The 20,994-nt window shown below is 47.8% G+C and overlaps 2 protein-coding genes across 2 annotated transcripts in view; both read left to right on the top strand.

Moving 5' to 3' along the window:
* Window positions 1-10,944, top strand: part of LOC104295965 (selenium-binding protein 1-A-like) — a 14,843-nt gene extending 3,899 nt beyond the window's left edge. Inside the window, exons 2-12 of the mRNA XM_009895784.1 lie at window positions 1,315-1,368; window positions 2,427-2,539; window positions 3,774-3,959; window positions 5,230-5,350; window positions 6,412-6,594; window positions 6,690-6,868; window positions 7,895-7,973; window positions 8,472-8,593; window positions 8,764-8,856; window positions 9,853-9,971; window positions 10,614-10,944. Coding sequence (XP_009894086.1) covers window positions 1,315-1,368; window positions 2,427-2,539; window positions 3,774-3,959; window positions 5,230-5,350; window positions 6,412-6,594; window positions 6,690-6,868; window positions 7,895-7,973; window positions 8,472-8,593; window positions 8,764-8,856; window positions 9,853-9,971; window positions 10,614-10,776 — 1,412 coding nt within the window. The 3' untranslated portion in view covers window positions 10,777-10,944. The remainder of the gene's footprint in view (window positions 1-1,314; window positions 1,369-2,426; window positions 2,540-3,773; window positions 3,960-5,229; window positions 5,351-6,411; window positions 6,595-6,689; window positions 6,869-7,894; window positions 7,974-8,471; window positions 8,594-8,763; window positions 8,857-9,852; window positions 9,972-10,613) is intronic.
* A 6,700-nt stretch (window positions 10,945-17,644) lies between these two features.
* The window catches only part of LOC104295967 (selenium-binding protein 1-like), a 5,264-nt gene continuing 1,914 nt past the window's right edge, over window positions 17,645-20,994 (top strand). The window contains 6 exon segments of the mRNA XM_009895785.1: window positions 17,645-17,678; window positions 18,884-18,971; window positions 19,371-19,476; window positions 20,053-20,238; window positions 20,502-20,622; window positions 20,711-20,913. Of these exon segments, the coding sequence (XP_009894087.1) occupies window positions 17,645-17,678; window positions 18,884-18,971; window positions 19,371-19,476; window positions 20,053-20,238; window positions 20,502-20,622; window positions 20,711-20,913 (738 nt within the window).

The following is a 20,994-nucleotide window of genomic DNA, read 5'->3' as shown; positions in this document are numbered from 1 at the left end:
GACTCGAGAAAGGGAGAAATTTATCTGCCTCAGTTAAGCCTATAAACTTGCAACATGTTGTAACTGCCCCTGAAAGCAATATTCCAGGGTAATATTGTCCTAATTCTAGCCAACAATTTATTGATGCAATCCTGAGCGTGTAGGTTCTGTTGACTGTGTTGGAGTAGAAATTGCTGTGTACGAGACTGTTCTAATACAGCTTTTACTTAGGTGTTGATTAGGATCCAAACTGATAGACAGGGAGCTAAGAAACATTTTAGAAGTAAGTTGAAAGTGTTATGAAGTATTTATTACATTAGCAGGAAGCACTGCTTTATGCTTGCTGAGCATCGAGCTTTTCATTCAGGAAAATCCTGATAGAGGAGTCCTGTCCTTCTTGGAAGGGAACACGTCCCTTTCCAGGTAGAGAAGCTGTGGGTAGCAACCACTGCGGTTCCCGTTCCCCGCTGCGGTTTTGAGGGCTTGTGCACAGAGACACCCAGATGCATCCGTTGGGTTTCAGTCTCGGTGCAGAAGAGCGTTGCTTCTCCGCCTTCTGCCGCTACACCATGGTGTGCGCCTCCTCACGCAGAGCCCAGCCTGCAACCAGAGAGGGTCCTTCTGCGGTCCTGGGGTCCTCTTCTCCAGGGGACGTTTAGGTTCCCTTCCTAGCTTTCTAAAACTACGCTTTCCCCACCGAGTTGTCTGGTTGGGGATGCAGCTGCAGAGCTGGGAGTGGTGAGTGAGGGAGGCCGGTTTGGGGCAGCTGAAGGGTGGCGTGAGAACAGAGGTTTTTAATAGAGAGAAGGTGGATGGTTCCTAATTCCCTTTCCTTTTGTCCTTTCTGGTCACCTGCAGTATCACCTCTTACCTGGGCTGTAAATCCTTAAAAATAACCACTTCTTCAGCATTTGTATGCAGAGCAAGACTGGAGGCTTTCCAGTAATAATAAAGTGGGTTGTTCACATTGGGCAATCTGTCTGCTTACTCATCTGGCAGTGATTCAGCAGCTCTCTCTAAAACATTTAACACAATTTTCTTAAATCCCAGGCCCTTGTCATATATGAATGTGCTTTAAAGTTGGGAGGCTGAACTCCTTGAAATGAAGGCCCAATTTTCCCATTATTTTTGAGCATGGAGAGTCACGTTCTGTATATTTTCAGACACCCAAGTAACCTCGGCGCTGACTGGAGTCGGTGAGACTTACGGGTGTTTGGCAATGTAAAAAGTGGATCTGAGATTTGTCAATTTCTGAGCACAAAGCCAATGTCCTCTTAGAGATATGCTTTGAAATAATTTGGAGATTAAAACAACTTCTTTTTTTTTTCCAATCAGCAAAATGCGGAGCATGTGGTCCGGGATATGCAACCCCTCTGGACGCCATGAAAGGCAAGTACTGTAACATCTTTTCTTAAGTCCAGGCCATCAGTAAAGGAATTGTTTTCCAATCAGGTGAAGATTAGGTAGATGCCTTCCAGAGCAGTTCACTAATTAGCAAGGCCAAGGAGCCTTTAAATATCAAAAGATATTTTATTTCATTTTGCGCCCAGGTCTGGGCAAAGCATGTGGGCTCTGCTGCCGTGAGGTCAGCGCGCTGTAGCCCTAAGGCAGAGTGGGTCTGGGGTCAGGTGTGTGCGTGGCTGTTGCATGCCGACACTCAACGAACTTCTGGTTTTCTGTGCTGCAAAATGCAGCTTTGCTTTAAGAATATTGGGGTAAGTGTTTAACCTAAAAAATATGTTTCCTTGGTGTTTTTGGATGGAGACCTGTATAGACTACCCTCAGGCTCTCCCATAAAAACAAGTGATTGTCAAGGACAGAGGAAGGGGGAAATAGGGGAATAGGACTGTAGGATATTCTGTGTGACGTAGTTCAATGCAAGCTTCTCCTCCACTCGTGGCTCTACATAAGTCATGTTCTGTTCCTCCCAGCAATGTCCGGCTAAATCCTGAACGTCACTAAAGCCCTTGCGGCGTTTTGCTGTAGCTTTTAATAGTGCCAGAACTTCACCTTGAGTCCTTTGATAGACCGTAAAAGCCTCAGGTTTATAGACTGTAATAAGCAGGCTTTTGGCATAGGTAGGCTGAGGCTGGGCCCTGGCAGCAGGGACTCATGGCTTGTGTAACCGGGGAGAGGAGAGGCTTGGCATGGCCGTGCTGGTGGGAAGGTGGTCTCCAGCACCATCCTGTTCCGGGAGAATAATTGCATCCCCAGAGTCTCTTGCATGAGGAGGGCAAGGGAGTGGAAAGGCCCCTCAGCTGAGTAAGCACTTTCTCCTGGCGATTTCAGGCTGCTCAAACTATATACTGTGAGGGGTTCTCCCTAGAACGGAAATACTGAGGTCCAGCTTCCTAGCAAGAATGGCAATTTACAGAGAAATTAAATCCAGAGAAGATTCTCTTAATCACAGCTTTTTGTAAAAATGGTTTCTTTTGCTGCCCTGAAAGGTGCCCGGGAGGAGATTGTGTACCTGCCTTGTATCTACAGGAACACTGGGGTAGAGAAGCCTGACTACCTGGCCACCGTGGATGTTGACCCCAAATCCCCGCACTATTGTCAGGTACCATTTTCCTGGGTGGTGTGTATTTGGATTCACATTCTCTGTTTCTAGTCTTACTTCTCACCTGGTTCATGACCCTTCCAGTTATGAACTTCAGATCTTGTGCAACCTTTCCTTCCCTGCTCTGTCTTTGACTTCATCTTTCTTTTTCTTTTCTCGTAATCATTTTCAGGTAGATAGTTGTGCTGAGAACCAATCAAACCCTCTGCTGTTTTTCTTACTAGGTTACTCAAAGCCAACCGTTACCTTGTTAGTCTCAAGACGCTTTCAGAGCATTTTTTGTGCTTAGTATTTTGATTGTGCTTTTTGTAACACTATTGCTGGTTTATACTGAGCATGAGTATTAAGCTCTAGAAGCTGATACTTCCTCAGGGTATGTCAGTAGTAGAGACAGAGTTTGTAATGTAGGATGTCTGATACCCCGGGAAATTCTACACATTAGGCATTATAAATCTAATCCATTTGCTTTATAAATGGAAAGCTGTAGGTAGTTAGCTACCAATGTACCAGATTCAAAATACTGGTAAGACTGTCCTTAAGCTGCTGCATTTGTTACTGCAAGTAGTGTACACTGACTGCATTTAAACACGTCGTGCCTATATGGCTCAAATTGCTGAAGATACTTTGGACTCTGATCTCCATGTGTTTAAGGAGCAGCAAATCTGGTTTGACATCAAAGATTTTCATAATTTGTTCTTTTTTTTAATAGCTGCTGCTTAGGGTTTTATTGCAGACGAATGGAGGAAATAAATCTCCTAAAACTTGGACAAAACTTAGCTCTAACCTTTCAACTTCTCTTAGTTAAACAGAGGAAAAGTAATCAGAAGCAAGAGTGCAAATTAACATGTCAGTTTGCTACAGTCAGCCTCAGCTGTAATCGGGTAAATTGTGCAACGTCAGAGACTTGCAGCACATGGACAAGTGATACTTTTTTCTGTTGTTTTTTCCATATCATTATTCCATGTCTCCTTAATTAGATAGAGCCTTCGAAAGGTTTGGATAAATTTAATAGCACACAACATTTAACAAATGCTATGCAATGATGATGTCCAACTTTCTTCTCCCACTTTACAGCTTCAGCTCTGCAGATCTCAGGCTGAATCTGCTTCCTGAATAACAAATAGCAGTTTCCTTCTGCTCTTTATTAATTTATGCTTTGACATAAAGACCCATTTCTTTGCCTAGGGCAAAAACTATACCGGACTGAATCTTAAGTCAGTCTCTGGCTTTGTAGGTGATCCATCGCCTGCCCATGCCAAATCTTAAGGACGAGCTCCATCACTCAGGGTGGAACGCCTGTAGCAGCTGCTTTGGGGATGCCACAAAGAGAAGAAATCGTCTGATTCTACCAAGTCTGATCTCTTCTCGCATTTATGTGGTGGATGTGGGAACAGACTCGCGAGCTCCTCGAATCCATAAGGTATATTTGAATGACTTTAAGCTGCGTTTTTATTTCTTATATTTTGATCAAGAGACAGTGATTTTATGGATTCCAACTTCAAATTAGAATAGGAGAGTCAGAACAGTTATGGGAACTTGTTATTATTAAGTTATTAAGCTATTAGGAACTTGTGGGAGTTTTGAAACTCCTACAGTTTATTGATAAACTACACACAAAAATCTTGCACTAAAGAAATACAAGTAAATGTGGTGTCAAACACTTAAAAATTAGGAAGTTCCAGAACTCAGCCTGCCTCTGCAATATAAATTTCAGTCAAAGTAGTCACACACTGTATTACTGTTTTGGACTACGAGATCACAAGACAAACTCCTACCTCGAACGTTCAGCAGACCATATGTAGATTGTATGTTTTTCAGAGATGAGTTCAAATTTGGTTGGATTTTCACTGATCAAAACCAGAGCTCTTCCGTAAAGGAAACCTCCTCCTTGATTTGTAATCCTTGGTTCCTAAGCATGCGATATGTAGATTTTTTAAAAGAAAATTTTAAGAAAATGTTTTAATATGGGGAAATGAACATTTTTTTAAAATCTCTTGTTCACGTAAACATTTGAATTTTTCCCAAAATAAAACTTCCACTGCAGTAGAATTCATTTGGCAGAGAAACAGATATCGGCATGGATCTAGGTTCAGGTACAGGCTTGCACTTTTTCACGTCTAACTGTTTGGATTCTCTTTACAGTCAGTGAAGAAAAGCAGGCATTACTGGAGTCAGATTTGTCTAACCTAGTTTAGAAAACTGTTTTAGGGTAAAAGAATTGCATCTTATGAGTGTTTCTTTCTTTTCATTGACTATAGAGTAAGCAGAGGATTAGCTTAGATGTAAATATCTACACTGTCAGCGTCTATACTTGGTCAGGTGAATCCTACAGCAATGTGGGAAACTTCAGTACAAAGTTCCAGGTTTGCCAGAGACAAATGTAGTTATCAAAAGCATATTTTGAAGACGGGTCATAAAGTGGAATGTAAGGAAACTTTTAAGCAGTCTTTTGTCCCACCCCACCTGCCTGCAAATACTCTCAGTCATAGTCTTTCAGTTCTGAGTTCTGTAGAACCTTGCCAGCCTTTAACTATTAATGCAGTGGAATAAAACCCCAAAAGGTCTCTTCTTGTACGGTGAATTTTGTTTCAAACTGAGTCTCTGGCAGGCCTCAAAGACTTTTCCCCCTCTAAACTGTATTCTGTAGTGATCTCAGAAGGTGATGATGACTTTGTGTATACTTATTTTAGATAGTTGAGCCAGTGGAGTTATTCTGGAAGGGTAACGCAGCTAATCCTCACACCTCTCACTGTCTGGGCAGTGGTGACATCTTAATCAGCTGTTTGGGAGACCCTTCTGGCAATGGAAAAGGTATTAATCCCCTTCATTACTCTAGAAAAGTACTCGTGGTATAGAAGTATTGTGCTCACAAAGCACAGGCTGCAAGCTAGAAGCATTTTTGAGAGCGTACAGTTCTGTTGTGCACATAACCATTCCAGCAGTTGTTGAAGTAACTCTAGAATAAATATTTCAGTTACCAGGTAAGCTGTACGGACTTTGCTCTGCACGGCAATTCAGACCTGATGTGGAGGAACCCCTACAGAACTGTTGAGGATTTCAGCTTCCATGCCTCAGTCTTTCCCATCTATTACTTAAGAAGACCAGCTCTAGTGGTTATATATATGAGCAAGAAACCCATTAACGTTTCACTTGGCCCCCTTCAGCATAGACCAAGGAAGAACTGCTTTTGAACATAGTCTGTATCAGCTCAGTTTTTGTGACTTGGGCATGAAATATTCTGTTGCCAACCTAAATCCTCTTTGTCTCATTGCCTAATGAAAATGAAGGCTTGCAAGCTATTCTAGATTGCATTTCCTATTTAAAAATTTGAAGGATTCTTGCATAGAAATTTTATTACCTATTCAGACATAAACCACCTGACATCTAAAGAGAAAACCAGCTATTAGGAGAAACAGATGGGAAGTGGTGAACCCTGCGCCTGTCACAGAGTTTCTCTTCTGGATTGTGGGCAAACATGTCCTTGAATAGATGCATATTACGTACGTAACTCAAGGATACTGGTGGAAAGCAAAGAAAAACAGAGTTGACGCCTCCAGGATCTTCTCTAAGATCTCCCTTAATTGAAATATACTCTACGAGGGCAAACTGATTTATTGAAATGACTTGACTAGAAATAGAGTAAACTGAAGCTTAAAAAATTCATTACAATGTGATAAAGTTCTTTAAAAATCCAGCTTTCATTTGCTTTAGTCCACAAAAGTGATACTAATGGAATCACAACATTTTCCTTAAGCATTTTACAGCATGTTTAGAAAAGACATTTAAATATTAACATATTATTTTTCTTATTTAAAGCTGTGAATCTGTGTGAATGTCTTCAAACATATTTTTTTTTTCTGTTTTTACATCAGGTGGCTTTATTTTGCTGGATGGAGAGACCTTTGAAGTGAAAGGCAATTGGGAGAATGGGGGGAAGGTACCCCCCCTGGGTTACGATTTCTGGTACCAGCCACGACACAATGTCCTGATGAGCACTGAATGGGGAACACCAAAAGTCTTGGCAGATGGCTTTAACCCAGCTGATGTAGATAGAGGTGAGGGAGCGTTTGTTTAAACTCTCAGAAGTGAAGGTGATTCTTTCTTAAAATAATATCCTCTGTGCTTATTTTTGTCTGACCTGATCCGTTAGGGCATTATGGCCGCCGCATTAATGTGTGGGACTGGAGCACTCACACCTACCTTCAGGCAATTGACTTGGGGCAGGGCTCCATACCTTTGGAAATCCGATTCCTCCACAATCCGGATGCTGCAGAAGGGTTTGTTGGATGTGCTCTGAGTGGTGCAGTGCATCGGTTCTACAAGACAGAGGTAAGTAATGAAAGCCGTGGCCGACACGGAAGCTCAAACCTAGTTGTTTCAGAAATCCACTGATCACTTAAGAAATAGAATTCCGGTTGAAAAAAATATGGCTTCTAATTCCAATTCCATTGTGTCAGAGAGCAAACCTTCCAATGACAGCGTGCACACAAGCCCATCCTGTGGCTTTGTGAAGCTGCCGTATAGTCCCTCCCCTTCAGGCAGCTGCAGCTGGTAGGCATGTTGAGTGTCTCTGCAGCCGTCTTGCTGATGTCCAGTGTGCAGACCTTCAGCAGCCTGGTCCTGAAAAGGAAGCAGAGCTTTAGAGGTCATGGTGCTGGTCCGTCACCCCCACTTCCAACGCTCCCGCCCTCCACAATAAGTTGTTGATCAGTTTAATCACAGTAAATGACTTGTGAAAGTCTGAAAGAGGAGAAGGTCTTTCCAGTGGCAGGAACATTAGTGATTACTTGAACATGAGACAGTCTGATGAGCGATGGCACTGACGAAGGGGCTGCAGCGTTGGATCCACGGCTTGCTTTCTGGCCTGCAGGCTGGTCAACAAACGTGTCAGTTGGACAGCTAATCAGGACACATGAAACTTGTCACCAGTGCCAGTGTGTGCTGCCTGCTGCTCAGCCAGTGTTTGGAAGCGTAGGGAAGACCTGAAGGTAGAGGAGGGAGGGAAAGTGATGGGGTCATGGACAGGGGAGAGGAGCCATTGCCATTTTAGAGGGTGAACTGGAGACAGAGAGGACACCAAGCTGTAGGAGGTGAGCAGTCTTTAGTTCTGCTACTGTTACAGCAATCTGTGTGAGATGTTACTGCGTAGTATAATCATTAACATTCTCACTGGCAGTATAGTAACCATCCTCACCCCTTGGTAACACTGATTTGCAGTGTGCATATCACCTCTGTACAGGACCTGTTAAATAAATAGCACTGTTTGCTTCTCCTCCCTCTGTCATGCACAGCTGAGCCCTCCTGGCTAACATCAAGGCAATAAAAATGCTGTGTTCTCTCCTGTGCCTTCTGCAGAAAGGAGACTGGGCAGCAGAGAAGGTGATTGAAGTACCCAGCAAGAGGGTGCAAGGATGGCTTCTCCCTGACATGCCTGGTTAGTGTGAGCGTGGTTGGACAAGAAATGGGGCACTGTCCTCTTCAGTTCCCTGGTACAGCGTAGCTTTTTGCAAAATCTTATCCTTAAATGACAAACACTTTCCTTGTAAAATACCAAATTTCTGTTTGGGTTCTTTGTGTAACACTTCTGATGTAACCAAATTAGCCTTGCTTATGAGCCACCACGTAGGAGGTTGTCAGACCTCTGCTCCCACACTGCTCGGTGCTTGATGTCAGTTCTAGAAAAATACTCGGAGTCGGGTCTTTCAGCATGAGCTCACAGTGCTCAGGAATGGTCGTGGGAATGCTGGTGGAGCCTGAACCTCCTTTGAGTAGGCACTGGCTTTCCAAGGATGGTTGTGTTTGTTCAACCCATATCTTAACGTATTTTTCTGAGTCTACCATGACTAGAATTTTGAAGGGTAATAGGCTTGTGCTCTTGTTTGTCACTGGTCCTGTCCGTTTCCTGACTTTGCTACTGAACATTTTCTTGAAGGTCTTATTACTGATATCCTCATCTCGCTGGATGACAGGTTCCTGTATTTCAGCAACTGGCTGCACGGAGACATCCGCCAGTACGATATCTCCAACACCCGCAAGCCCAAGCTGGTGGGACAGGTAAGCCAGCGTCAGAAAAGCTGTCACATACAGGGGCAGTGCACTCGTCTTCCTTCCTTCTTTTTTAAAAGGAGAAAATGACAATTTACTTTTGCTTGAGAATTGTCACTGTATTGCTCCCGTGTTCTGTTGATCGCCGACACCTCTTCTCACACATCCCTTGGTTACAGGTGTTCCTGGGAGGCAGTATCACAAAGGGTGGGCCTGTAACTGTAGTGGAAGACAAGGAACTGCAGTGTCAGCCCGAGCCGTTTGTGATCAAAGTAAGTTTTGCTAACATGCACGTTGTTGGTGCTCTGCTAATTGTAATCCATGTTGAAATATCCCTGCGCCTCAGCCTCAGATACAACATAGGAAGCCAGATCTGAGCTAGTTTGTGTCTCGGCTGACAGCCTGGGCGGGCGTCACGTTTCAGCAGGGACTGGAGCTGGTAAATCCTGGTGAGTGTTCTGGGTCCCTGGTGGAACTGGACAAGCTGTTCAGCTGTACTGAAGCCTATGGAATTACATCTTTCCTGCTGTTGTTAGCGAGCTAATTTAAAGCTAATGCAGTGTGCATTCATCACACTGCCATCATTGCTTCTGGTGATCTTTCAGCAACTGCTGGTTGAAGCACTAAACCAGGTCCTGTAGTATTCTGCAGTGTTCCTTGTTTGTGCTTGTGTGTGTGTGTAAAGAGTCGGATGGCACCTGGCATCGTGATAGACAAATGAAAGAGCATTGATTGTCTCTGGTCATTATCAATGTGCATTGATATTATTTCCATCAAGGCAGCTGCCTATGGCAAGTCTCATGGGATGTGCAAGAACTGAACACGGTCATGGCTAAGATCTGTTGGCCACCGAAGGCAGTTTCAGGAAGTTCCACATAGTCCTTTTCTTCATAGCGCAGACCATGACCTAGCTGCACTATAGACATGTTCTTGCAGCTGTGTTATCCCACCCACCTCTTGCTTGATTTCTGATGCTTCCATCCAAATACAGAAACCTGAATGCTTCAGCCCTTGCTTTCTTACAGTACGGGTTCTGTGAATTAGTGGAACTCATCAGGATTGGCTTCGAGGCTCCCTGTTAATAAGGAATAAGACTCCCAATAAAAACAGGGGATTTGGTGCTCTTGCGTCACGGATTTCAGAGTGCTGGATGGTCCTCCAAGTAGCAGAGCTGCCATGCTGTTTTGTTTCTCCTTGCTGTTGCATGTCTTTTGTTCAACCTCGGGGGCAGCTTGTCTTGAGCACCTTGTTCTCTGTTATTATTTTAGGGGAAGAGGGTGCCAGGTGGACCTCAGATGATTCAGCTTAGCTTGGATGGGAAGAGATTGTATGTCACCAGCTCTCTGTACAGTGGATGGGACAAGCAGTTCTACCCAGATCTTGTCAAGTAAGAAAACTTTGGTAAACAAGGATGACTGTACAATTCATGTTTAGGATTTCTTTCTTAAATAGCGATACGCACATACCGGCTGGTATACAGAGCAAAGTTCCCACGCAGGGAGATTGAATCCCGTAACTTTCTATACACAGCCTACCAACCTAGATGTGTCACCCACCAGCCGGAATGCGTCCCTCCCAACAGGCACACAAAAGTTGGGGTCTGCATACACTATTTGTTCCCATCATGAGCTATATGGAAGTCGATAAGAATGGGAAGAGAGCAGTGACCGTGACCTAGCCTGCTGGGATCCATAGTACTTCCAGGCTGCCTTTGAGTGTATCAGCACCACTTTCTGGTTTGGGGAGTTAAAGAAAGAAGGTGATCTTCCAGCTGGCCACAGGAGGGCATAGTGCAGCTTGCCTTTATAAGTATCAACAGCTATTCATTTTCACTCATTCATGGCTAATTTGAGGTTGCAGATTTCACTGCGGTGATGTAACTCACTTTTGTGACCTGCTAAGCCCCAGTTTAAATCTGGAGTTCTTTCCATTTTATATTAAACAAAGACAAATCGAGCCCAAATATGGAAGAGAAGAGCAACAAATACGAACCCTTTTCCCAATATCTGTTTTCTTGTCCCTTTTTCAGGGAAGGCTCTGTTATGCTGCAGATTGATGTGGATACTGAAAGAGGTGGATTGAAAGTGAATAAAAACTTCCTAGTGGATTTTGGGAAGGAACCTGATGGGCCTGTCCTAGCTCATGAGATTCGTTACCCTGGCGGAGACTGTACCTCTGATATCTGGATGTAATTGTTGTACGGAGCTGTTTTCTTTTTTTTCTCTTTATGTCTCTTTCTCCCTCTCTCTCCTCCCTACTCGCCACTTCTCTTTTATATAGGTGTTTTTATAAGCGGTTCAGCTGGAACTTTGTCTGCTATCTAAACGTAGACTTCCATTAGGGTGAGCCACAGAGGCTCCACTTTCTTCTCATTCTGAGGCAGCCAAGTGAATCTCTCTGAAACATGATATACATCTCATTTTCTCTACTCCTTCCTCTTTCATAAGGTCCTGTGTAATCGCTGTTGACTCTTGGTTTCAAGGCTGAGGTCACCAGTCTTTCAAGGACTATTTGCCTTGTTTGGTGCCAGTTTGCCTTGCCACTGTTTGCCTTGCCACTGTTTGGTGCTGGAGAAGCTGTTCCTAAATAACTCTACAAGAAGGGTACGTGCCATGGGCTTGCCCCAGAGCAAGAGTGCCCTGTCCCTGCAAAGCTTAATTTGCTCATAAAGTACTCACTGCTTTACAGCAGACACAGCATAAAAATCATGCGTATCTAATCTGAAGCCACATGTTTCTGGAGCTGGGTTATATTTTAACATTTGAGCACTGATGTTATAAAAAATCAACAATAAAATTGTTCTTCAAGTCAGGTGGACCTTCACTTTTTTTTTTCTTTTTAGTATTTCAGCATTTTCTATTTCAAAGAACATAAAATGTAAGATCATTTCAGAAAGTTAAGTGTCATTTGTCTAAAAATTCTTTGATGAGGAATTTATTTTCACTGAAACCACCTTTGTTCCCATTACTGCAAGCAAAGATTCTCTTCCGTGTTCTGAGACTGGGGAAAACTGCAAAAGACTTTTCTGCACACTGTGCCACAGCCAGGTGCCGCCAGCAGCAGGTGTCTCACCGGTGTCTTTCAGATGTCTTGCAACTTCTAGCGCAGACAAGCTCTCACAAGTCCACCCTTTCTTCTCTTGCCAGTTCCTCATGCATCTTCCCAAAGCCGTTTCTTCGGTCTGATTCTCTTTTCTACCGCCCTAGAGCTGTTGCTTTTCCATCTGTGTCCATTGCCCGGCGCTGGCGTTTCCTGCTCAGCTTTCGCATTGCCAGTCACGACGCTGGAATCACATCAGCAGTGTCAGAGGGGCAGCGTGTTAATGGGACTTCCCACTGGAGCCTCTTGAGGGGGCTTTTTTCTGACTTTTACTGTGCTTCCACAGCAAAATCCTCATTTAGCTGACAGATCGTGCTTTATAATCAAGACTTCTGTACATAGCTGCTTCCTGCCTTGCCTAAAATATTTGGAACCAGGCTTTGAGAGTTCAATTTTGTGTTTTTAATGTAGGGCAGCTGGACAGCTGCCACTTGGTCTCTTTGAAACCTGTGACAAGCAGTTCTGTTAGGACCTTGTAAAGCCAGAAAGCTTTCTAAATGACAAGACCTTGTAGCCACCTATGTCTGATGCAAAAGTTCATTTTCAGGAGCTTCTTGTTAGCAATGGGTGATGTTTAAACCATCATGCTGCAAAGACTCATTGTTTTCCTTGTGAAGGGACTGGTTTCAAGAATGGAGTACACACTGCTAACCTGTGTAAACGCTGCTGATGGTCAGTGCTGAGTAGATACAGTGGGTGCTCAGTGTCTAAACAGTCTCATGTCGTCCAGGGAAGTCCCTGATTTCTTAGGAAATCATTTGCTACCAGTCAACACCACTGGAGCCCTATTTTTTCCACACCTATTTCCTATACAACTGAGTGCTTTAAATTGGAAAAGGTACATGATCTTCCACGTGGCCACCTGAGGGCAGACTACAGCCTGTCTTCACGCCGTACAGAAGTACATCTAGGAGTTTCCCTCACTCTGCTAGCAATTTTCGGTCATGGTATTCCACCGATCACAAACTTGCTAGTGAGGGAGGCCCTCAGGCCTCTTCTCAGTCCATCAGTGTATTACAAGGCGACTGAGGTCTCTCATTCCAGCTACAGGGAGCATTCCAGTTTGGGTCCTGTCCTGAAATCCCAGTTGGAAATGCCTCTGAATACAAGTGTGTACAGCTACTGAAGTGCGGATTGCTGCTATTCCTTCTAAAAGGCAAATGTTAAATGCTAAAAGGTGCTTAGACAAGGTAGAGAAAAGCAAAGTGTAGGACTCACTTGAATTAAAATATTTCATTTTTTCCCAACATCTGCTAATCTGGTTACTGAAAAAGGTAAGCTGTGAGTAGAGTTTCTCGTGATTCTGGGAGGAAACCCAATGGGTCTCACCATGCTTATGGGATCCATGTCCTTCGTAGAGATTCTGCTTTTAGTACGTGTGCCTGTCTGGGTCTGCTTTATTGCAAGATGAGCTTTACCATGGGAGCTTTACCATAGCCTTCGTTGGCTGCAAGGAGGTTTCTGAGATGACACTGTCATGGTAAATACCCACAGTCAGAGGCCGTTGGAAATGGACCCCAGAATTTCAGACATTAGCCAAATGTCTGCTTTTTTGGAGAATCTCTGAAGGTGTTGCGAAACCTTACCCTAATGACTGCCCATCGCCTCTCTCATGCTTGTCACAGTGGAGGAAACAAATTCAGTGAAAGAAAAGAAGTTGGTGAATGCAGAGTAGGTCCAGGTATCTGGTTGGTCAAAAAAAGATACTCACGTGTTCCTTCAGTAGCATTATAGAGCTTTCACCCACTGGCCAAAATCCACCCTTACTCACAAGCACACAAAACTCTGGGTCCACACACACTGTTCCATGCTGTTTGCTGAGATCATGGTCTATTGGGAAGTAGGTAAGAATGTGAAGAAACCAGTGACCATGACCTAGTCTTCTGCAGTCCATGGCATTTCCAACTGCCTCTGAGTGTGTCTGCATGACTGCCGGTTTTGGCATTAAAGAAAATAGATGATCTTCCACATGACCACAGGAGGGCAGAGTGCAGCTTGCCTATTCCTTCACAAGTAACTATTTCCTAGTTTTCACTCATTCATGGTTAATTTGAAGTTGCAGAGTCATTTATATTTCTGCTGCCAGGTCATACCCGAGACCAGTAGATGAGTTTATACCGGAGAGAGAGTCTATTTGTAGTATTTTCAACAAGTGCAGGAGGACAGCAAGATATATCCCAGTTATGAGCTGGGAAAGTTACAGAATGGAGAACACTTTCTGCTTAAGTGAAGCCACAGCAGTCATGAGAGCTGCCATTAAAAAAAGGTCTGCCTTGAGCTCTCTGCTTCTTTGGTGAAGACTGACCTCTTTTTTAGGGAAGTGCCTTGTTTTATACAGAGAAGTGTAAAATGAGTCCTTGGAGTGGAACCCTTGGAGTTGAGGTAAACTGCTCAGCGCATGTATTCCTGGTTTGCATTTCCGTCTCCGTCCGTGGAGGAAGGTCAACCATTCTTGGTTCCATTTGTGAGAAGCGAGGAGTCTGGTGTGCAGCAGGGACTGTTGAGGAACGCTGCTAACGCCTGTCTTTAGGCAGAGGCGCGGGAGAGGAGAAGCAGCAGGTCCTGCTCGTCCGTCCTCCCAGGCTGCATGGTGCTGCCACCCCTCTGGGGTGAGATGGAGCGATTGTGCGGCTGTGGGAGGAGTCGGTTGAAGCGGCTGATCCGGCGGAAAACTGCGCTGCCAAAAAAGTGAATCAACCTCCCTCTGCCTGTGGCTGGCCATTGGCGGGCCCTGAAGCCGCTCCTCATTACGCGGTGTCTGAAATGACAACCTGAGGATGTGGGTTTTGGAGGGGCTTGGCCGGTTGTAGCTGTGGGCTGTAGCTGTGGGGAGGGGTGATCCCACTGCTGCCGTGCTTCTGGCCAGAGCTTCGTGCCCCCTCCCCTGTGACTCCTGCTCCAAGAGCACGCGGCTCCTTTGGAGGGGAAGGGACGGCCGGAACAGTAGTGGAAGGAAGGCAGAGAGGTGCCGTGAGGGAGAAGTGTAGGTGTGCGATGCTGATGTTCCCTCCGGCAAACCTCGTGGCCTGGTCATGGGGACGTCTGTTGAAGTGATGTTTTTTGAAGGGCACTGTGTGTTCCAGATGTGAGTCCAGCGGTGCTGTGACATGTGGTTTGTCTCTGCTGAGGGAAGGGATCGAGAGATGCAGGGTGGCGGACGTTCCCTTTGCATAGTCGCCCTGCTTTTAATTACGTTTGCCTTTTCTCTTAGCTGTGGCTCTGCCCTTCAGGCTGCTTGCAGTACTGCTCGTGCAAAGTTTTGAGCGCTCTGTCTTTCTGTCTCCCGGGCCTTCGGTGGACTCTTCTGCTCTGCTGCCCTCGGGGCCGTTTGTGTCTTGCCACCCCCTACGTGCCGTGACTGTGCTACCTGCCATCGACTTCTCGCTGCTCCGCTGGGGATCCGTCGCTGGCGGGGGGGATTGTGCCCCAGGAATCGCACCGTGCTTCTCCCTTTCTGCTCTCCCCTCTGCCCTGGCGGGAGGTGAGCTCAGCTGGTTTTGCTCTGTGTTTGCCCGCAACATGAATTTACAGTGTGCCAGCAAAGCTCTGTTTCACAGCATCTTCAAGGGCTGGATGGTGTGGTTTTCCTTCTGCTCCTGAAGAGGGGAATGGACTGGAACAGACTGAGACCCGTGGGAGATGTGGAGCCTGGGAAGGTCTCGGACGACATACCTCTGCTGGCATTTTTTGCCAGGACACTGGCACTGACTACAGGTCTTCCAGGCTCTCGTGGTGCTTAGTGCCTCGCGGCCCTGTTGGAATGCGGCAGAGGGCTGTAGGGAGCGTACGGAGGGCAGGACAAAAGTGTGGGAGAGGGGGATTGAGGAATACGAGACGACCAGCCACACTTGGACACCCTGGGGCACCTCCAGGGCTAAATGGCAGGGTGAGGGGGGAAGGAGAGAACGTCCCCCTGGAGAACTGGGGGAAGGTTGGAGACTGCTCCCGTAGCCGGGGAGTTCTGGCCTGGGTGCTTAGAGCAGACGCAGTGTCCTCGGTGAAGCAAAGTCTTCTCCCGGTGCCTTTAGTGTGCTGTGCCAGTCTGCAGCAGGTTGCATCACCGAGTCTTGCCCATTATCAAAATTACAGCGTGTTCGTCCCTATCGGGGTTGGCAGAGGTGGCCGGGAGGAGGGCAGCAGCTGCCACCTCCTTGTGGGCTGTGCAGCGAAGGCCCTGATGGCGTTTCCATGTCACGGCTTCCCACCTCTGCGTGCCGCAGGGAGCTTTCCTTGGGCCGAGAGCAGACCACGCTGATTGTGTTCCCTGCTGAGCATCGCTTGTGCGCTTGTTGGTGTTGCCGAGCCTGCTCTTATCCTTCCCACTATCGGTTTTAATTGGAAAACTCTACGCCCCACAGCTTGGGTTTGTGAGGGATGCCAAAGACGTCACCAAGGAAAGCCAAAGAGGATGACCAGCCAACTTGGTTGATGAGGGGAAGACTAATGAAGTTTTTAATTAGCAGGTGTGCAGGTGCAAGAAGAAGGTGCGGTGAGACATGCACGTTGGGACACAGGAGCATGCAGAGAGGCATCAGCCGAGCGCCCGACGTTGCCTCTGACGGAGCAGGAGCTGCTCGTGCATCCTTGGGCCTGGTTGCGCTTCCTGCCCGCCCGGCGAAGGAGGACGGCAGCGAGTTGGGTACAACGCTGAACCTCTCGTTGGTTTTGATGGGAGAAAGGTGGACGGTTGTGCCCAGCTCGGTGTGGCGTGGGAGAGCAATGTGAGCTCTGTGCAGTCAAGCAGAGGAGAGGCAAAGGTTGTTTTGAGCTGCTCTGCGGAGGACAGCTAGCTCCGGCTCTGGAGCTGCTTCTGCACTGAGGGCTTCCTTCTGTTCCACAGGGAAATGCAGCCAGCCCCTCATTTCCCCAACAGCCCTGCTGCCCTTTCAGCCTCCAGCTCGGCTCATGCTACTGCATGCTGAGTTCTACTCTGCTTTTTGCCTGTCTCATCTGCTGGACTTGTAGTTCTCCTTGCCAGATCAGAGCTGCGGCAGATTCCTCAAGTCAGGCCCGCGTGTCCTTCAGTGGGCAGCATCCTCTGGTGCACGTGTCCTGCAGCACATGCTCAGGAATCCTGCCAGCCTGGAAACTGGTATTTCCCTTTGTGGAAGCAAGGAGAATGAGCCTGCATAAAAAACATTTCTGCCTTTCTGCTGCTGAAACGAAGCATTTGGCACACTGGGCACACCTGCCTCTGGGTTGTGCACTAATTATTTGAGAAATTGCTTAAAGCTGGGCACTGGTGCCAGGTGCTCCTGTGTCCACCCATCACATTTTTAAAGTGCTGTTCTTGAACCAGAGAGCCATTAATTACAGCCCTCGTGCGATGGGCTATCTCTTCTGATAGAGATCTCCTGAGGGGTTCTTTAATGGCGCTGTCAGATGTTTGTGCATTCCTACGTGGAGCAATTACTTATCCCGTGTAATTTGGCCACTGATTGAGGAGCTCTTCCACAAGATATGATACTTGTTCACGTTCCACGGTGCTTGGTGTTTCTTCCTGCTTTAGTTGGGCAGCTGGTGGCAGCCAGGCTCACGGTCATCTCGGGAGGGGACCCTTCTTCCAAAAATGTTTCTATCCAACACCTCATTCCCTTTAACAGAGAGATCTGAGCTGTTTCCATGGGTGTTTTGTGACATGCAGGCTATTTTGCATGTAATTCAGCTGCACCGGTGCTGGGCACTTAGTGGTGTTAGTGCCTGCCATGGGGCTTTGGGTGCTCGTAGACCGGACTGCTGGAGGGAGTAAGTGACTACTGCTCAGGCAGTAGCGGTGCTGAGTTGCCCCGAATCCTAAAGGCTCCTGTTTTCCACAGCTGGACTGACTTTGCTGTGTGGAGATGCAAACCTGCGAGGCAGCAGCCATGTCTTGACCCTGTAGGTGCTGCCTCAAGAAGGGCACAGATTGTATTTCCTGAGACACCCGTTTGTAGCCGGATGTCTTTTTGAGCTGCTTGAGCGATGTCGGCAGTCGCTCGAGTCCCTTCGGATGTCAGTACTGGTGGAGCCCCCTCCGTCTTCTGAGCACTGTGTCCGTAGGAGCTCTGAAGTCTCTGGTCACAGCCCGTAGGAGCTCCGAAGGTCTTCATGGGTAGGGGCACCTCTGGGCCTGGCTTTCCGAGTTGGCAGCAGGGATCCCGTGTCTTCAGCTCAGCCCTGGGACAGAGACGTGCCTTCTGTCAGGGTCGAGAGTTGAGAGGTGCCTTTGGTGGCCTCCGTCTGTTCCAAGCTTGTAATTTCCAGGAGTCTGCAGGTGGGGCCGATTATCTAGCTGGACTTCTCATCCCTCCTGTGGAATTTGCAGCCACTGCACATTCGTATGGCAGGAACCTGGGTATGGGGGATGGCTTTAATTAGCTTGAGTCTCGGCCGGGACTTGGAGGCCTCCAGAGCGTGAAGAAGTCCATTGGAGATCAGCAGAGCCCCGCGATCAGATACGGGTGGTTGTGTTTGAGGAAAAGACCTGCATGGACCAGCAGATTTTTCCTGTAGATTGGTGGTTTGCGAGGCGGTAACAAGCCACAGCGCTGGTCTGGCACCTCCCAAGCGCTTGGGAGCCATGGCTCCTCCCTTGGCACTTGCTTTCTCCCCCCACCCCTTTGCCGTGTATATAAGGCCCCTCGGAGCAGCCTTGGCCCAACACAACCAGCTCCAGCGAGGCAGACAGCAAGCTGCACCTCCAGCTCCATCACCGCCGCTCTTGAGGAGAGTGAACCAGAAGCCTTCAGCATGGGTAAGAGACGCTCTGCAGCCTCCCCGCGGCCCACAGCAGCTCCAGGCTTGTAGCCCCATCCTGGTTCTGGCTCCAGCCCCTGCCCGGAGGCTGCAGACATGCTGCCTTGGAACCCAGTCCCACCTGGGGACTGGTGGGTTTGTTCCTCTGTCGCGCTGCAGGGAGGGGGGACTGAAGTGGGACTGAAGTTTGGTGGTTTGTCCCACTGATGTGTTCTGGGTGGACGCTCTCTCTCCTTCCCTGCTGATGGGGAGGGGGTCAGTGCGGGCTCAGAGGATGCGGAAGGGAACGAGCAGTGGTTTGATCCCTGATATCCCCGGTGGCACTTCAGGGAGGGTTCCTCTCCTGGGTCCCCGTTTATAGCTGGGGTGGGAGAAGGTGCGTCGGGCGGGACAGGGTCTGCTGAATAGGCACCTTTTAAGGACGTGGACATTTCTCATTTTGTTCTTCTCCTCTTCTCAAATCAGACAGATGCAGAGGTCAGTGCTACGACTACCCCACCTGCCCGGATGTTGTGAAAGGCAAGTCCTGCTGAGCGTGTTCTGGAATGGGGATGTTTGGGAAAGAGCTCCCTGCAGGGGAGACCACCATTAATTAACCGTGTGCACTGAGTCCCTGCCCCCAAAGTGAGAAAACTGTGACTATGTGGAGGTCGATGTTTGTTGTTCTCTTCCCTCGGGGTCAGTAATGGAACCAGGGTTGGACAGTTGTCAGTGAGCAAAGAGGAACAGGACAGGACAGGACAGAGCAAAGTAGAGTAGAGCAGAGCAGAGTAGAGTAGTTCGAGCTGGAAGGGACCTACAATGATCATCCAGTTCACCCCCCTGTCGGAACAGCATAGCATCCAGAAAAATAAGTTCAGTCCTATCTGAGCATCTGTTGAAGCCTTTCTTTTCCATTCTGGCTGGTTCATGGCGTGCTTTAACCCAAGCTTTCTGTGTGCCCAGCTCCTAGGGAGGAGGTTGCCTACGTGACCTGCACCTACAGGGAGACATGCATCGACCAACCTGATTTCCTGGCCACCATCGATCTCAACCCCAGATCTCCGTACTATTGCCAGGTACCTGTGTCTCAACGGGTTTTTGTTGGGCTGCTGACTAGATGCTTCCTGTCAGATCCATGTCATTTACTCTTTTCCACTGCCCACTCTGTGCCTGGCTCTACTTGAATCTTCTCTGTTGCTGTGTCCTGGGGACAAGTCGGCTCTGACTCACTTCCCAACTCACTTCCAGAGCATCTCGGTGCTGCTAGTGAGCTTTTGAGCACATGCTCCGAATCACCCTGTCAGTGGCTGCTCTGCATGGAACACGGTCTCTCGGGACCAGGAGGTTTAGCGTATCCAGCACGTTTGCAGAGTTCAGCGTGTTTCTGTAGTGCTGCAGTGTCAGAAGTGTTCTGTAGTGCACTGTGCGACCTGCCTGCTGTCATCCTAAACGGGGAATCGGCATTTACCCATCTCTGAGGGCTGCAAAGACAGGTTGTCTACACCTACTGTGCATCTTTGAGTTGATTGGTCACATCTAAGCTTTAACCGTTCCAGAGATCTCCTTTGGTCAGGGAGCAGTGCTACCACCTCTAAGCTGCTGTATTCTCCCTGCCTCCCTGAGTGACCCCTACCTCTGCCTTGACTGCCTAGGTGATCCACCGCCTGCCCATGCCCAACCTCAAAGACGAGCTGCATTCCTCGGGGTGGAGCACTGGCTGCACCTGCTTTGACAGTGTCACCACGAAAAGGACCAAGCTGATTCTTCCCTGTCTGATTTCTTCCCGCATTTACGTGGTGGATGTGGGCTCACAGTGCCGGGCTCCCAAGCTGTGTAAGGTATGCCTGAGGTGGTGATTCAAAGACACGTTTCTGGGAAGGAGTTGGGAACTGGTGCTTCTGGAACGATACACGGGGAAGAAGGGTTCTCTCTTCATCTTCTCTTCCGCCCTGATTTTAGAGAGCCGGGTCACGTTTCCCTCTCGGCTCTCTCCTTCTCAGAGATTGTCAGAAGTCTCTGGTGGGCAAAGGCTGTGCCAGGCAGTGTGAAATGCGCTGAGCAGTCGGAGGCTGAAGTGTGTGTGTGTGTCGCCTTTCTTCAGATGATCGAGCCAGTGGATGTCTTCTGGAAGTGCAACAAGGGATACCTCAATGTACCTCGCAGCCTGCCTAACGGCGACATTCTGATTGCCAACACGGGAGATCCGTCTGGCAATGGGAAAGGTACTTTGCCCTGTAATGGCTCCGTGAACAAACTGGCTGGTTTGGCAGTGGAGTATGGGACTTGTCGCGAACCCCTTTGGTGTCACAGGTGGATTTATTGTGCTGGATGGAGAGACCTTTGAGCTGAAGGGGAACTGGGAAAACGAGTGTGAGGCCCCCCCGACTGGGTACGACTTCTGGTACCAGCCGCGCCACAATGTGCTGATCAGCTCTGCCGGAGCAGTCCCAAAACGTGCAGGGCGTGGATTTTGTCCCAACGACTTGAAGAAAGGTGAGGGAATACGGATGCAAGCGCTGAGCCAGAACTCGCCGAGGTGATGCTGCTACAGGACGTGCAGTGTCTGTCCTTAAGACAGGCCGGTCCCTGTCTTC

This window comes from Charadrius vociferus, unplaced genomic scaffold, assembly GCF_000708025.1.
Source record: "Charadrius vociferus isolate BGI_N301 unplaced genomic scaffold, ASM70802v2 scaffold1472, whole genome shotgun sequence".
Taxonomy (NCBI): domain Eukaryota; kingdom Metazoa; phylum Chordata; class Aves; order Charadriiformes; family Charadriidae; genus Charadrius; species Charadrius vociferus.
This window is presented reverse-complemented; position numbering and strand designations above follow the sequence as displayed.